Source organism: Carettochelys insculpta, chromosome 6, assembly GCF_033958435.1.
Source record: "Carettochelys insculpta isolate YL-2023 chromosome 6, ASM3395843v1, whole genome shotgun sequence".
In the NCBI taxonomy this organism is placed as follows: domain Eukaryota; kingdom Metazoa; phylum Chordata; order Testudines; family Carettochelyidae; genus Carettochelys; species Carettochelys insculpta.
This window is the reverse complement of record NC_134142.1, coordinates 14593827-14611569: the sequence shown is the minus strand read 5'-3', so window position 1 is coordinate 14611569 and position 17743 is coordinate 14593827. Positions and strand designations below refer to the sequence as shown.

At 40.1% G+C, this 17743-nt stretch overlaps 1 protein-coding gene across 5 annotated transcripts in view; it reads right to left on the bottom strand.

The window, feature by feature from the left end:
• Positions 1–5420: 5420 nt before the first annotated feature.
• SLC38A6 (solute carrier family 38 member 6) overlaps positions 5421–17743 on the bottom strand; it is a 66674-nt gene continuing 54351 nt past the window's right edge. For 3 of the 5 annotated variants that reach the window (XM_074996311.1, XM_074996313.1, XM_074996312.1), the window contains 4 exons: positions 16148–16272; positions 15147–15291; positions 14822–14916; positions 5421–12265 (listed from right to left, as the gene is read on the bottom strand). In XM_074996311.1, coding sequence (XP_074852412.1) covers positions 12185–12265; positions 14822–14916; positions 15147–15291; positions 16148–16272 — 446 coding nt within the window. In that variant the 3' untranslated portion in view covers positions 5421–12184. The remainder of the gene's footprint in view (positions 12266–14821; positions 14917–15146; positions 15292–16147; positions 16273–17743) is intronic. The other 2 variants (XR_012645880.1, XM_074996314.1) reach the window with 2 other exon arrangements.

Below are 17743 nucleotides of genomic sequence, written 5' to 3'. Positions count from 1 at the left end.
CAAAATGCATTGAAGTTATACCACTAACACATGTCAAAAAAGGAAGCATGGCAGAATCATCTAATAGTTCTACCATACTAAGCAGACTGAGTTGACATTGACAACACTGGATTAAGTTAACAAAGATAATACAAAGCTTTGTTAGGCATAAATCATTCTGAAACTAAGCAGACAGACAGTCAAATGACTTACGCGAATATTCTTTGTTTCTTTGGAACAAGCATGTGACTATCACACAGGAAGTTTGAGGGGGATAAAGAGTCAAAATCAGTAAATATACCGTATAAACACACACATTTGACATTATACAAAGATAAGAATTTCTAAACCCTTTTAATTTCACATTAAAATGCAAGTATTCCCATGTGTTAGACTGATCACTATTAAAACGAACACACACACACAATGTATAGACAGAATTTCACTACACATCCTGCAATCAAAGTTGCAGATACTAAAAATCAAGGAGAAGCTGCTCACTTTGGTGAAGTAACCATAGTTCTGTGAGGCTGCATCTACAATAGGAGACATATTTGAATGTTAGGCAGTTAGGTTGATATTACCACATGACTGTCTTCACTGTAAATACCATTAGCTCAATTTAGGGAGCACAAATATCAATATTACATCATCATCGTAACCTGATGGGTATATGGTCAAACTCAAATTCAAAAGATCAACTCAAGGCCAGTGTGGAAGCACCACATCTTAAAACTGAGTTTATTAGCCTCCGGAGGTGTCCCATATGTAACCCACAATGCCCCTCAGTGCTCCCCTCTGGCCGCTGCTCTCCAGGTGAACAGAAATCAGGTAACTGGAAGATCGTGAATTTCAAATTGGGACCAGGAAGCCTGTGGTACAAGACTCATGTTTGCAAGAGAACCTGACAAATGTCTCTCTTTGCTATTAGCACTATGAGCCCATCTACCCATTACAAATAGCCCCTGCAGGGAGTTCATGGTTCTCTCTCTACACTTAGTTTTTTCTGCGCTGGTCCATGCCAGCTGCTGCCCTGCCACAACAAGGATGTTTTAGGATTGTGCTTGCATTAGAGGCTGAGAAACAAAGACCCTCCCCTCAGCAAATCACTTTTTTCAAAAACTTTCTTATTTTCACTTTCTTCAAGCTTTTCATGCCCTTGTATTATTTTCAGGGAGCAGATGCAATCACGGGAGTGGGGGATACTCAGTGGACGGCCAGTTGAGAATTCAGCTACAGAAGAAAGAGATTTCTGTCAACTTTTTGGCCATCTCTGTGGATGCCCTACTTTCCCTTCCTTCCAACTGGAAAAGGAGATTTGCTTACCGTGGGAGGGAATGAGGAAAATGCAATGTGGGAAGATGATGTCAAAGACCAGAGAGCATACCCACAAGGCTATGGGGATGAGGGAACTGTGGGATATGTTCCCACAATGCACTACTGCAACAGTCAATGTTTACCAATTGAGTGTGGCAGCAATAAGTCAACTTTGTGAAGAGCACGCGGGGAGGTGAGGCTAGATAGTCAAAATCGAATTTATAAATTCCAGAATTACAAAATTGATATTAATAAATTCAAATTTATCTCATAGCAAAGATGCAGCCTGAGATGGGTCCCTACGGGTGCTCCACGTAGGTGTCAGTGTGTCCCTGCTCTGTAAATTGGAGGCTTTGCAGAGCAGTGCTCCCCCGGCCAAGCGTATGCAGGAGCCAGCAGAGGACGTCACCTCACAGAGAGCACGTGGCACAGCTCTCCTCTGTTCCTTTTCTACCTGAAATTCTTATGGACTCCAAATAGAGGGTAGGAAGGGTGGTTCATGAAGCACCCGCAAGGAAATATCTCAGAGAACTATTGTTACTGTACAAAAATCGGTAATTCCTCCTTCGAGTGCTCCCTGAAGGTGCTCCACGTAGGTGACTCCACAGCAGTACCCATTTGCTGGAGATGGGTATTGGAGTCTTTAAGTGGAGTGATTTAAACTGGCATCTGCAAAGCAGTGGCAGGTATCAGCCCTTTCTGCAGGGCTTAATGCTTTGCAAACATGGTGTGAGGACTACGTGGCTGCTCTGCAGATGTTTACCACAGGGACTTTACTAAGGAAGGCAGTTGTTGCAGCCATTGCTCGTTTCATATGGACTCTAATGGTCTGTGGTGGCTGCTTCCCTCCAAGTTGGTATGCATACAAACGGAATCTGCAATCCACTTGATAGGCATTGTGCAGAAACAGCTGTTCCTGCATGAGGCCCTGACCACGCTATGAAGAGTTTGTCAGATTTCCAATTTAGTTTGGTTCTATCAAGATAAAAAGCAAGTACATGCCTAACATTGAGTATATGGAATACAGCCTCCCTAGGAGAGGAGTGAGGCTTAGGAAAATAAGTAGGTAAGTGTATAGGTTAGTTTACAGGAAAATCAGGTATGACTTTGGGGAGAAACTTCAGGTGAAGCCTAAATACCACCACGTGTTTAGTGAAAATAGTAAAAGGTGGGTCAGCCATGAGTGCTGCGATTTTCCTGACTCTTCTGGCCAGTGTTATGGCCACTAGGAGAGCCACCTTCATGGACACATACTGAAGGGATGCTGTGGCAAGAGGTTTGGATGGTGGTCTTAAGTATATCTAGGACCACGTTCAAGTCCCATTGTGGTACCGGGGGGCGCAGATATGGGCGCGATTTTTGTAATCTCATTAAGGAACGTTTCCCCATCGGATGCCTGAAGAGAGAATAGCGGTTTCTTGAGATGTGGAAAGCTGTAATTGCAGCGAGATGTACCCTGCTGGAATTAATAGAGAGGCCTGCATCAGTGAGGTCCATAAAATAATTGAGCAAGGTAGGTATGGAAGCAGAGTCAGGATGCAGACTGTGGGTCATACATCCTTACTGGAAGTGTGCCCATTTCCTACTATAGGTATTTCTAGTGGAGGGGCAATGCCTGTTCAGAAGAATATTTTTGACTCTGCTCAAACAAGTAATTTCATTCTGGAACCAGGGAGAAACCATGCTGAGAGTTTCAGGGTATGATGTTGAGATGGCATGTGTTGCCATGGCGCTGAGTCAGGAGCTTTGGCACCATTGGAAGAGGAATTGGTTGATCGATGGGCACGTAATGCAGGTAAGGAAACCAGGGTTGTCTGGGCCAAGATGGGTCTATCAGTATTGCAGTCACCCGAACCGCCTTGATTTTGTTGATCATTCTGAAAATGAGTGGGATGGGGGGGAAAGGCAGAGTAGGGGAACTGTCCAGTGAATTGTGATGGCATCCCCCTGCAGTCTCTTGCCTATTCCTGCCCTGCGGCACTTGCGATTGTGAGGTATCAAAGAGGTTTATTATCGGGAAGCCCCATTAGTGGAAGATGGAGAGAAGCATGTTCGTATCGAACTCCCATTCATGCTGATCTGAGAAATACCTGCCCAGCCTGTCTGCCTGCTCTTGTATTCTTTTATCCAGGTATGTATGTTGCTATTGGAGTTACCCAGTTCTTTACGCACTAGCTCCAGAATCTGAGAGCCTTGGCACAGAGTGTGTGACCTGGCACCTCCCGTTGGTTGATATAAATCATAGTGGGCACGTTGCCCGCAAGGACACGGATAGTTTTGCCCTGTAACGGTGGGAGAAAATGAGTGCAAACTCTTCAAATGACCCTGAGCTCTAGGACTTTGATAAGAAAATCTCTCTCGTGGTGGGCCCATTTGCCCTGAATAGATGCTGTGCCACAGTGAGCCCCCCCAGCTCATTGAGAGCTGCATCTGTTACAGTTACGAAGGCATCTGGGAAGCGTAAAGGCATGCCCACATGGAGGTTTGCTGGGGACGTCCACCAGACTAGTGACTGTAGTACAAGTGGAGGAAGAGCGAGGATCTTCAATAATCTGTGTCAGGTTGGTATGTAATTGCGAGTGAACCAATGTTGGTGTTAAGTAAAGCTGAGGGGATTTGAGGATGTTGTGTTTTTTGTTGCGCCTTCCTGTATTGAGCAGGTTGATCTAGAGTGGCAGCAGAGGTAGTAGGCACTGCTGGAGGAGGCATATGTTGCTTCTCAGGACCAAATGCCTCAGAGGCACCCTTTGGGGTGGGTCATCTGGTCCCTCCCCTACATCTCCTTCCTGAGGAAGGCCTGCATTTCTCTACAGTACCTGACATGGGTAGTACTGGAGAACGCAAGGCTCCCAGCAACTTAAGAGTTTTTTCAATCGGGAAAAGAGAGCTGCTCTGCATCTGTCCACAGCCAAGAAGGGTAGAAAAGGAAGTGAGGAGACCTGTGCTGTGCGCTTTCTCCTAAGAGCAGTGACATTACCTGCTGGCTCCTGAGTCATGGGGGAGGGGGGGAAGCGGGGGCACTGCTCTGCAAAGCTTCCAAATCTACAGAGCAAGGACACACTGACACCTACGTGGAGCACCTGCAGGGAGCATTCAAAGGAAAGTATACCAACATGGCACCTGAGGTTTCGAGTGGTTATCTACAGCCAAAACAGCCTAATGCACAATTGCAGCTACCAAAGAAAATGTATTCAAATCTAAGAGCAGTTCCTTGTATTTGTTGATCAAACTTTTCCCAAATATTGAAGTTACAAAAGATGGCTAATGGTATACTACTTACAAAAACTTAACAACAAAGGAAAGGTTTCCACTGCTACAACTGGTAAAACTGTAGAAGCTTTCCTTGCCAGACCAATCGTCAAATCCAATGCTGACAAACTACGTGAAAGGCTTGCAAAACACCGAGCCTCTAGGTTGTATTTATGTGCAGAAAGCCCTATAAGCCAGCCACTGTCAAAGCCAATTTTAGAAGTACTTTCTGAGCCTGTAAAGAATGTGGGAGACACACCACAGTTTATTTGAAGTAACATGGCTGTTGCATCATGCTTCCTTTCTTATTTAAGCAAAAGATACCACACACTATAAACTGGAGTCCAATGTTGAGCGCATCAACACTTCAGAATGAAGTCAGATGCTGGTCTCAAACAAGATTGACAAATGCTCACTATAGTTGTGCAAAAGATGCTTCTTACCCGTCAGTCATGTATGTTAGAACAGTTTAATACTCAGCAGTTCAAAAAAAGTGGAGAACTCAACACCAGCATTCCCTGTAAGCTGTGTGCTTGTGCAGCCACTCAGGAGAAATTCAAGTGCTGATTAGCAAAGAACCCACAGCTAGGTTTGTGTTTCTATTAGTGGTGTGCATTCACACCTCAGTGCACACAATTTATTCTGCACATGGATGAAAAATATCCTCATTTGAATGGAAGAGATTTGAAGGAACATTGCTCACTACATTGCAATTTTTTTTATAACGTGATTGATGAATGCACCAGTACAAATGGGCATCAAGTATTAAATCTTATGTACCTTACCCTCATGTTAGTGGTCCTCCACATTCCTGGGTAAATACTAGTTTGAATCTTACCCAAAATACCATGCTGCCAGCCAATTCTTTAGTGTTTAAAGTTGAAGGTTTATTGTAAAGAAAAAACAAAGAACAAGAGATTTGTCAAATGGCAAATCAGATACATACAGAAACTTCAAAGTCCATACAACAGTTTCTTAGCAATACTGGTGAAAGCATGCTGGCTTGAAAGTCCCTTTGCAACACAGCTTGGGTGGGTAAGTCCTTTGGTCAGAGTTTAAGTCTGTGGAAAAACTTCTCCAGAGGTAAGAGTCAGGAATGAAGAAAGAAACAGAGATGATGCACTGCCCTTCCTTTTACCACGTGGCTTCTACTTCCTGTTTCAAAAACATATTTTACAGCGCAGAGCATGGAAAAGCCTTAGAGTTCCATTCATAGGCATGCCCCTGCATACCTCATTGAGTCATAAGGTATAGTCCCTTGCCTTTCAATGGCTGCAGCTGATGACCCTTGATGGGCCGCCAAACAGGCTAGGCTGCGCTGATGTTAAACTGTCAGGAGACGTTATCCAGAAACACTGCACAAGTTAGAAAAAACAGATATACACTACAAATCTATAACTCATAATACAATAGTGATACAAACATATGAACAAGATCATCATATTTGGCAAAATTCCACATTTTCACAGATATTTCACACAGTATATGTGGTCAGATTCCTTGCACTTTTAATATATGTAGGTATCAGGTTAATAAAGTGTCCCCCATATTTCATATAGTCTCACACAAGTTTTGTTGAATAGTAACAGAGATGTAGCTGTGTTAGTCTGTATTCTATCAAAACAAAACTTAAAAGCAGTCATGTAGCTCTTTAAAGAACAACAAAATAATGTATAAGGTGATGAGCTGTTGTGGGACAGACCCACTTCTTCAGACAGGGGGTCTGTCCCACAAAAGCTCATCAACTAATAAATTATTTTATTTTGTTAGTCTTTGAAGTGCTACATGACTGCTTTTAAGTTTTATTGAGGAAAATAGTGGAACTTTAATCTCTCCAATACACACTGTAGAGGCCAGATGAATTTCTGTACCCACAAAGACAATGGCATAATTAAGTAATCAATTTGCAAACACCTAAAAGGATAAGTGATAAACAACAGTCAACATGGGTTTGTCATGAGCAAATAATGTCAAACCAAAATAAAAGCTTTCTTTGACAGAGTCACAAGCTTTGCAGGTACAGAGGAAGTGTTAAATTTCGAATAGCTTGACCTTCTCATAAAAAAATATTCAACTATGACCTAGGTGGAGCTACCATAAGGTGGGTGCATAACTGGTTGGAAAACTGTTCCTATTAACAGACAGCAGTTAATTAATGGTTCGCAAATCAAGGTGGAAAGGCATACTGAGTAGAGTTCTGCAGGGACTGGTCCTCAGTCCAGTTCTTGCAATATATTTATCAAATCTTAGCTTAAACCATATAAGGAGTGCACGTATAAAGTTTGTTGATGGTTCCAACCTGGGAGGGATTGCAAGTGATTTTGAGGATAGGATTAAAAAACAAAATGATTTGAAGAAATGGCCTGAAGTAAGTACGACAACATTCAATAAGGACAAAGAGGTAGCCATGTTAGTTTGTATCTTCAAAAACAACAATCCTGTGGCACCTTATAGACACAGGTATTTTGGAGCATAAGCTTTCCTGGGCATCTGACGAAGCAGGACTTTGCCCACGAAAGCTTATGCTCCAAAATATCTGTTAATCTATAAGGTGCCAATAAGGACAAAGTATTTCATTCAAGAAGGCTGAACCAACTAGGAAGGAGTACTGATGAAAGAGATTTGTAGGTCATAGTAGATGACAAGCTAAATATGAGTTAACAGTGTATCACTGTTGCAAAAAGAAGCAAATATTCTGGGATGTACTAGAAGGAGTGTTGTACGCAAGACTTAAGAAGTAACTTTCAAGCACATAAAAGGTGGTTGTGGGGAGGAAAGTGAAAATTGTTCTTGTTAACCTCTGAGCCTAGAACAAGCAGCAGTGGAATTAAATTGTAGTAGGGGAAATTTAGGATGAATATTAGCGAAAAAATTCCTGTCAAGGTAGTTACTAGAATAAATTGCCAAGGGAGGTTGTAGAATCAAAGTTGGATATTTTAAAGAGCAAATTAGGGACGTCCCTGTCAAGGATAGTCTAGATAAGCATGCACAAAGTGGAGGGCACACGAAATTTTGTACAGGGGGCGCAGCATGATCAGCTCCCACTGCCCAGCCCTCTTCTTTCTCCCACACGGCCTCCACCTCTGCTGTTGCCAAGTAAACAACCCCCCCCTTGGCTGGGCCAACAGGAATATGAAGAGACCCTGAGTCAACTGGGGGGGTCAAGCTGGTGAGTTTCCAGCTTGGAAAGGTGGTCTCCCCCAAAACACCCATCCCCCTTCAGGGCACACCCTGCAGCTCACCAGCACCCTTTTCTTGAACATCCCATCCTCTTCCCAAGCACACCCCGTCATCCCTTCCTGTGGTCTTCCCATAGATGGCAGGGGGGCCCCAGCTACTTGCAGGGCCGAAAAGTGGGGTCCAACGTAACAAATTTGCTCAGCCCTGGTCTAGATGATACTCTTGCCTTGAGTACAGGCGACTGTGCTTAGAAGACTTCTTAAGGTCTCTTCCCATCCTATGATCTACTCAGCTAGTATTAATACAAACATTTTTTAAAAAAGCCATAAGTTTCATGTCTTTGTTAGACCCTTTTATTCTTCCCCAGCAAGAATCCAAGACGACAAAATGTCTTGCATGGCTTCTGACGTGATATGACGTGCAGATAACCTGGGGTAAGTGACTATTCCTTTGGACTAGGAGTAACCTGAACATTATTGTGATTTCTGGTTACACTGCAATTTACACTGCAAAAAATATCAGAGAGAGTAGATTAACTCCAGTAGCATGATTCTAAGATATTTTAAAAGTTATGTTTCACTTTTCATATATAGCAGAACCTAGAGGTATTAACATAATTCCTTCATAGGCAATAAAATATAATAAATGTAATTATTTTCATAATGTACATTTTGCATGGTTTAATTGCACATACACAGAAATTCATCTCTCTGAGAATGAAAAGAAAAAATATCTGAATACACGTTGGGCAATACTGTCCTCCTAACAAGGGCCCTGATTCTGACCTCTAACCAGTTTTATTGTTAGTATCTCAAGTAGATGTGCTTCACATTTTTAAAAATTAGTCTTGTGAACTAAATTCATACACTATTTTTACTCACAAAACATTTTGATAGGGCATGAGAATTGTTTGAACAGGATGTGAGCTCACTTTCTCATGAAAACACTTCAAAGTAGCCGGCACAATGTCGAAATAGCACACATCACGTCTACACGCGCCATATGCTATTTTGATGTTGAAATGGACGTTAGGTGGCGAGACGTCAAAATCGCTATTCCCATCCGAAGATGGGAATAGCGCCCTACTTTGACATTCAACGTCGAAGTAGGCATGTGTAGACGATCCGCACCCTGCTACTTCAAAATAGCGGGGTCCTCCATGGCAGCCATCACTGAATGGTTGAGAGATGCTCTGTCCAGCCCCTGTGGGGCTCTGTGGTCACTGCATGCAGCAGCCCTTAGCCCAGGGCTTCTGGCTGCTGTTGCTGTAGCTGGGGATCCATGCTGCATGCACAGGGTCTGCAACTGGTTGTCGGCTCTGTGGATCTTGTGCTGTGTAGGGCAAGTGTGTCTGGGAGGGGCCCTTTAAGGGAACAGCTTGGGGCTTTGCTGGCCCCTTATTTCGACGGGGAGCACTTGTGTGTGGACGCTCCACATTTCCTTCCGGGCAGCTCCTTTTGATGTTCCCCGTCACTACTTCGACATTGAACATCAATGGCACCAGCCCTGAAGGACGTGTAGATGATACGTGTCGAAGCAGCCTATTTTGATGTCCTTACTTCGAAATAGGCTACTTCAACACAGTGTGCTAGTGTAGACATAGCCCAACTGTTTAAGCATGCATCTCAAAATGGGTGTTGTCAGAACAGTGGAAAAAAATGACACCGATGGCACTGCACCAATCCATAATTATTTCAGGCTTAAGAGACTCAACAGCGTCCAACTTACAGGACTATATACAGCATAGAATTTAAATTAGATTCATCTTCCAGTGCTATGAAAAGAAAGCAGTATGTAAATATTAGAGACACAAACTGCTTACCAGTTAACATTGATTAAAACACAGAAAAATGTCAGTAAGTTACAATTAATGAGCACATGCAAGCTCCTTCTTTCATATCTTCATTTTCATTAACTCTACTTCCAATACTTATCATAATGAGGAACTACGACAGAAATACCCTATTCACCCAGCTAAACACCGATAGCTCTGTAATTTGATTAGTATTCGTAATGCACAGGCAAGAAAATCGGAGAGAATGATTTACTTAACCTAAAATTTGTCCCAATCATTCACATCTATCTAACAATGCTCAGCATTTCCACTTTGGACACATTCATCATCACCCATCCACCCCCTCCAGAAAGAAATATACAGATTATGAAAGGGGGCAGACAATCACTGGTTCAAATCCTTTCGGGTAGTTTTTAGCTGTATTCATAGTTCAACATTTTGAGTTTGTCTGGAACAGGGAAATCTTGCATTGGTGTAACACTATTGGGCAAACTCCTAACATGGGCCCACTGCACTAACACACAACACTGACTGCTAAGTGCAGTTAGTTGAAAGAGCTACATTTAAAATTTTTTTTCCAAAGAATTCTCCCTGGCTTTTGAAAAGTAATTCCCGGCCCCACCTTGGATTTCTCATTTTTCAAACAATTTGAAAAATATCAGAAAAAAAACAAAAAACAAAAACAAAAACAGAAATCATAAAAATCTGCTTAATTTTTCCACTAAAAAAAAAAAAAAAAAATCCATGAAAACTTTTGACCCAGCTCTTCTATGATTCACACTCGTGCAAGCCCTGTTTTGCACTGATGCAGTGCTTTTATACCAGGGATTTGCACTGGCATAACTATGTTGCCAAAGCTACATTAGTGCTAAGGACTCCATACACATATGGTGCATTTTCCCCTCTATTTCCATTTTGCTTATTTATAAGGCACTAAGTAAGTTTTAAAGATGGTGTGGGCATTAAATTCATCAAACAGTAATATAGTTAATGAGGGGTTGGGGAATGAAACATTAGGTGTTATCCAGGGGCTCTCCCACATTATAGCTGAGTATATAAGCAAAGGCAATGGAAGTCTAGGTATTCTGGAAGCTGAGGTTATTTTTTGTAGATTTTAGATACTACTTAAATTAATTTCAAGTAGGTGCATTTCTTTAAAAAAAAAAATGAATATTTGTGACTGTTCTCCTTATGAAGATACTGCTTACTCTGTAAATCAATGCACAACTCTTTGCCTAGATTGAAATAATATAGCTAAAAGGTGCAAATTGCTTCTCTTCATCTTATTAACTTCACAAACTAGCTTTAGCCATTTAAAAGCATAGCTATTAGGCAATACCCAGCACGTTGTTAAGTCATGTATTATAGTGTAAAATTTGTATTTTAAATAGAAAATAATTACCTAAACAGTTGTAAGTTCATATGTTTTCAGAGAGTTCCTTAGTTGCGTTCTTTAAAATTATGCAGACAAACCCAGTTTTCAATCCATCCCTTTCAGTAGAGCAGGGTATTAAATACAATGATGGGCACAATTTTCTTTTTTTTCCCAAGGAGATGTAAGAAAATTCTACAGCTCTTTGAAAATCTGGCAAGCTTTCCAATTCATCTAGTAAAGTTTTCAGTGTTAACTTAATATGTCCTTTACAATGCCTTTTTAGATTACTATAATTAGATTTTGCAGATACTCCCAGATATTTAGATATGAAAGCAGGGCAAAGTAGTTTGTGAATAAAGAATCTCCACTGGACACCGAGTTACACCTGTGAGAGTTAGGGGGTAAAAAGAAGGCCTCTAAAATGCTATGAATACTCGTATTAGGTGACCACTAATATTCAAAAACAAGTATTTGTAACGGAAATGCTGAAGATCCTGCGTGCAAAATGGAAGTGTTTTGCTAATGCTGCTGATATGCACATCAAATATTCTAGAAAAGCCGAGTTTGACAGATTAATTCCAAGACAGCCTAAATACATTAAATACGTCTGTTACTAAACATACTGAAGGATAAACGATGCATAATTTAAAGTGCAATTTCAAATGGAGAAACATACAAGCCAAAGGAGAAATGTTTTTATTGGGGCAGGGTGACAGTATGAAGACTAAATAAGCTTTAAAGGTTTCAATAGGAACATGGTAAAATTTTGCAAGCTATTTTAATGAAAGTGACACAAATCCATCTAGAACAGTGGTTATGAGATGTTAATATTATGAATGGCACAAGTTTTTGTAAAATCTGCTCATCTCATGGGAAAGCAGTTGAATCCAAACCATAACATAGGAAATAAATTTTTTTTTGTCCCTGTGTGCTATGACAGGTTCTGTGGGAGACCCCATGTTCTTAAAATCTGAAAGCCTCAAAGTTTTTTGCATTATAAGCACACTATATAATGTCTTCTCATAAAGCGACCTCTTCACTTGTGTCACGTTAAGTCGTTTTAAGACTAATATATCTGTAGAATGGAAGAGTTTAATTGTGCAAGTAATGCTAGTCAAAGAACAGACACAAGAGTAAACAAACAAAAAGTTACTTGTTTCAGACACAGCTCTCAAAGGTTTTCTTCTTGAAGATGGCCAGCATTCAGGTGAGAACCTGCAACACACTGCTGGTAGTCTTTGTTTGCATTGTCAATCTTAAATCCACCTCACGAAGCAATGGTAGGGATTTTATGGATTAATCCAATTGAAAACGATTAAGGTTAAACTTAGAAGACCAACAAATAAGCCAAAAATAAACAAAGCAAAAGCCTGTGAAGACAGAAGAACAAACAGTATATGTTGAACAGCAGACTACAATTTACTGACTGAGAATTACTGTTATTAAGCCCCATCTATGAAAAAGAAATTCTACCTCTACTGCACTGACAAGTTTTAGCAACAGAGAGGAAGCCGTGTTCATCTATATACTATCAAAACAAAAAAGCAGTCAAGTAGCACTTTAAAGACTAACAAAATAATTTATTAGGTGATGAGCTTCCATGGGACAGATCCACTTCTTCAGACCATAGCCATACCAGAAGAGACTCAATATTTAAGGCACAGAGAACCAAAAACAGTAATCAAGGTGGACAAATTAGAAAAAGAATTATCAAGGTGAGCAAATCAGAGAGTAGCGGGGCGTCAAGAATTAGATTAAGCCAAGTATGTGAACGCTTTAGCAGTATATTTTAAATGATCTGATAACTTTAAAAACACATTTAAAACACGTATTTAAACACAGCTACTCTTTCCAGAAGAAGTTAAATATTATATTCAGAAAGATACTCATCTACTATAACGTTAAACTAAGCCTGTTTTGGGAACGATTTCACAGAGAATTCCCTTTCGAAGCTGGTTTAGGGTGTCCATACTATCCACCTGGGAACTGGATAAATTAACTTTGCATATTTAAATGTCTGTAAAGGAATTATTTCTATTTGACCCTATGCACACAGGAGCTCAAAGCAGAATTTAAACTCTACTTAAAAAGACAGCTCTAGTTTAATGCATTCCGAAACATTAGGGCTGTGTCTACTGGAGTCCCCTCCTTTAGGAAGCGGCATATTAATGAGGGAGTTCGAAAGATGCTAATAAGGCACTACCATGAATATGCAGCACCTCATTAGCATAATGGCGGTGATTTGAAAGTGCCGCTTTCAACTTGTGCGCCGCCCATGTAGCTGGGGGCCTTTCAGAACAACCCCCCAGTCTTCAAAAGCCTCTTCTTCCCATTTGTTTTGAGCATCTTTTGAATTCACTTATTAACATGCCCCTCCTAAAAGGAGGGGGCTCGTGTACACACAGCCTAGTGAAGCATCCAGGGTGGACAGGAAAAGACCCTCTGGAAACTGTTTAGAAACAGTATTCTACTTTCAACAGCATTAAAATTGTTAAAAATGTAAACAGATTACTGATTTATAGGCAGCTCTGCTGATGTTATTATGATTTACCTACATAAGCTACTCAAGACTTTAAACTGTACATGGATATCAATACTAGCCTTTCCTCTAATATTTTCTAGTTGCTAGTCTAGTGCAACCAACCCTACGGAGGAGACAGCAAAAGGAGGTGGTAATAATGGGAAGATCAGCAGAAATGATCTCCTAGCATTTTAACCTATAGCTATGTCTACACTAGCCCAAAACTTCAAAATGGCCATGCAAATGGCCATTTTGAAGTTTACTAATGAAGTGCTGACATACATATTCAGCGCCTCATTAGCATGCCGGCAGCTGCAGCATTTTGAAATTGCCACGGCTAGCCACCATGCAGCTCGTCCAGACAGGATTCCTTTTCGAAAGGACCCCGGCAACTTCGAAATCCCCTTATTCCTAACAGCAGATAGGAGCTTTCGAAAAGGAGCCGCATCTGAATGAGCCATGCGGTGACGAGCCGCAACAATTTCGAAGTGCTGCGGCTGCCGGCATGCTAATGAGGCACTGAATATGTATTTCAGAGCTTCATTAGTAAACTTAAAAATGGCCATTTGCACAGTCCTTTCAAAGTTTTGGGCTAGTGCAGACGTAGCCATTGTGTCCTCCAATATTGCTCACCTAATACAGTGGTTAAGATGACACTGACTATATTCACAGGTAGCAACATGGTGTTTGTATTAGAGCTCTCTCAAAAGCTACAGCTGTTGTATCAATTGTGGGAAGCATTAGGGGAAATGGGGCTTCTGCTAAGGAAGGTTTTTATTAGATTTCATACAGCAATGGTTTGGCTCAACAACATGAAAGACAAACTATCCCATAACCAATTTTAAAAACCGTGAGAGAGATAGCCATGTTAGTCTGTATTCTACCAAAACAAAAAAGCAGTCATGGAACACTTTAAAGACTAACAAAACAATTTATTAGGTGATGAGCTTTTGTGGGACAGACCCACTTCTTCAGATCATATAGTCTTACCAGTCTGTTCTGGTAAGGCTATGATCTGAAGAAGTGGGTCTGTCCCACGAAAGCTCATCACCTAATAAATTGTTTTGTTAGTCTTAAAAGGTGTCCCATGACTCCTTTTTTGTTATGTTTAAAAACAGACAGATGTGGTATAAAGTCCCACGATTGGACTTCTGGAAAATTTAGATTCAGATCAATATTCCACAGCTCAAGCTTGTAAAAGAGGTGGACTACATGGATTTCAAAAGGACCAGAGAACTGAAACATAGCAGAAGACAAACTCCATACTACTATTGCAGAGTTCAGGATACTGAAAATGGGTGCAGTGCAAGAGACAAAAGCATATTCTGTAACATAACAAAAGGTACCTAACATCAGAATCCTTGCATGTGAAAAAATAAAATAAAAAAATTAAAAAATAGCATACCCCAAGCTTCTGTCGTGATATAAAGTCCTCTCTGCTCAGTTTAAGACAAAATAGTCCAGGATACACAAAGAGCAAACACGTTGATGTGGTAGAACCTTTACAAGATAATAAAAATTTAACAAATCAGTTGTTGTAAGACAGAGATATAAGTACATATATTACGTGTTGTTTTTTTGAATAGATCCCTCGATTCCCAAAAAGAACAAAAAACCCATAGCTAGGTTTCATGATTGAAATTAAAATAAAAAAAATATTTTTTTTATATTAAACAAAGATTAAAGAAAACAAAACAAAACAAAAAAAAAAAAAAAAAAAAAAAACTTACCAACTAATCCAAATACATTTCTAATGTCCGGCACATACAATGCAATCAAAACTATGATTACATTGAGTGTTAAAGTGACAAGGATATGGCAAATCCACGAGGTAGGAAGATGAGAGAAAAATATCATCATTACAGCCTTCCTTGCCTATGTAATGAAAGGGGGAAAAATTCAAGCAGGCACACAACTTTATTCTGAAAGCCTTATTATTTTCATTTTGATACAGTATACATCAGGTTTACTTGGAAAAGACTTTCAGTGGAAAACATTTATTGATCTCATTGAACAAAGCCAAAAATAAGGCGTTCACATATAAATGCCATAAGAGAGATGACATATATACTTTACAGACATTAAAGAACAAAACATATTATTGCAAAATTGTGTGTGTACATGCTTATAAATTAGAGAGAGAGAGCGCGCACTTATGAAGAGCATATGGATACTCAAGTTAATACGTGCTAAGAGGTACTTTCATGAAGAGAGAGACAGCATCATCTTGAAACTAAATGATGTTCTACACATAAAATCCCCTACAAACAGAATTGTCCACTAGATTTTACAGTCACATGATAAATATTGCTTTAAAACTTAAGTAAACTATACAATGTGAAGATAAAGCTATATTAAACGTCTGTCAAATCACCAGCTGTACAGTATTATTGACTGACTTCAATTTTCCTCTCCATACTGTCTTTGGAAAAGAAAACCGAAGGGAAAAAAAACACTAAATAAATTTCATAAGCACTTTATTGTCTTCAATTAATAACAATGCTGTGGGATAGTTTAAGTCTACACTCAGTCTCAAAAAGCACAAATTAGCTTAGTGATTAGTTTTTATTTTGGAGTTTTTGATGGAACATATGCAAGTATGGAGATCTTTGATCAATCACTTGACAAAATGAGTAAGATTCACAAGGCTAGATATTGCAGTCTGCAAAGAATTAGTACTACGCTACTATGGAACAGTTATGCCAGCAACAAAACAATTAGAAGTACTTACAGGAAAATGGATTAAAGGAACTGTCAAAATCACAGCAAATAACACGCCTAGTTTTACACTCATGATGACAATATCATGCGGCAGGTACCTGGTGTAACCTTGCAGTAATTCTGAGTCCACTTTGTCTGAAAACCAAGAAATTGAATAAATCATGAATCAAAGGGAATTCAGAAACAGAACAGATCTCTCTCTGCTACATATTAATTCTCCAAGTTTCCATTGGGAGTAATTACTAGTCTGTTTTGTGCCCACTGCAGACTGGAGGCTGTGTGGTCAAATTTCTTCCTGCCCCTAATGAAGCCAACAATAAACACATATTATGTTTGACACATAAACTAGAGAAACTTGGCCAAACCCAAAGAATCTTCCTTTGTCAGTCATGAAGCCTAGCTATGTACAAGTGAGAAAACAAATATAGAGAAAGGACTAAAAGAAAAGACTTCTCGGGTTTTGAATATACAGCGTATTAGCTGGCCAATCCATAGGAAAGGAAACATTGTGCTAGTATCATTTGTGATTTCACTTATCAGCTGGGTTTAATGACTGTAATCAAAAAGCACTGAAGAAACAGACTGAGAAAAAAGCCGTAACTTGAAAGATTTATATGATTTATAGTTTGGGTAGCCCGTAGGCTATGTTGCTGCTACTGGTAGTCAGGTAAAATACTAGTTCTACCTGTAGTGCTTGGTGAAGGAGTAGAAAAATGCCAAAGCTGTGGGCCTGCAGACCTCTGCTCACAAAGTTGTTAAGAATGTTGTAACATGAGGATAGAGTTTTGTAAGAGGGCTTTCAGACTGGAGTTACACATTCCTTATAACAGACTGGGTCTAATCTGACATTATGCTTTTTGATGGTTTATTACCCTCTTTGTGGCCACACTAAACAATAAGGAGTGCTTCTCTAAGTCTCAGTTATTATAAGACATAAAAAGAATACACATATCTTCTATCTGCTAGAAGAGTAACAGCTTGATGAGCTTGAAAGGATTAATAAATATCGAGGTGAATTCTGAAAAGGTTCTGAAAATGTTTAAGAAAGAACTTAAGGGGGAAAAAAGAAAAGACAGAACAGAGCCATTAAATCCATGGACACTTTTGCTTAATGCAACAAATGTCAGAAAAAGAATTTTAACAACAGGTAAAAATTCTAGAAAGCCTCATTCCAAGACTAGCATGTGGCTTTGGTGACAGCTTGGACTACTAAGCTGAACTGCCATTTGGCAAATGGCCATAAAAGTCTCTAAGGCTATGTCAACACAGAGATAAAAGATCTGCAGCATGACTGTAGCTGGCCTGGGTCAGCTGATTTGGGCTTGTGGGGTTAAAAATCACTGCATTTAAGCCTAAGTATAGAATTCAGGCTCAGACTCCTCCCCACTGCCCTGACCTTCCCCCCCCCCACCAAAAAGCCAACAAACCAACATGATTTAACCCATTTTCTTTGACCCAGGGTCCCAGCAGCCTGCAAGGATGGAGGGTCCAAGTCTGAGTCAAACCAGGCAACTTTTGTCATCCTTCGGACGGTCAAATTTTCCCACTCTGCACAGGATCATTTTAAGTTTAGGAATGGCATTATGACAAGGGGGTGGATAGATGA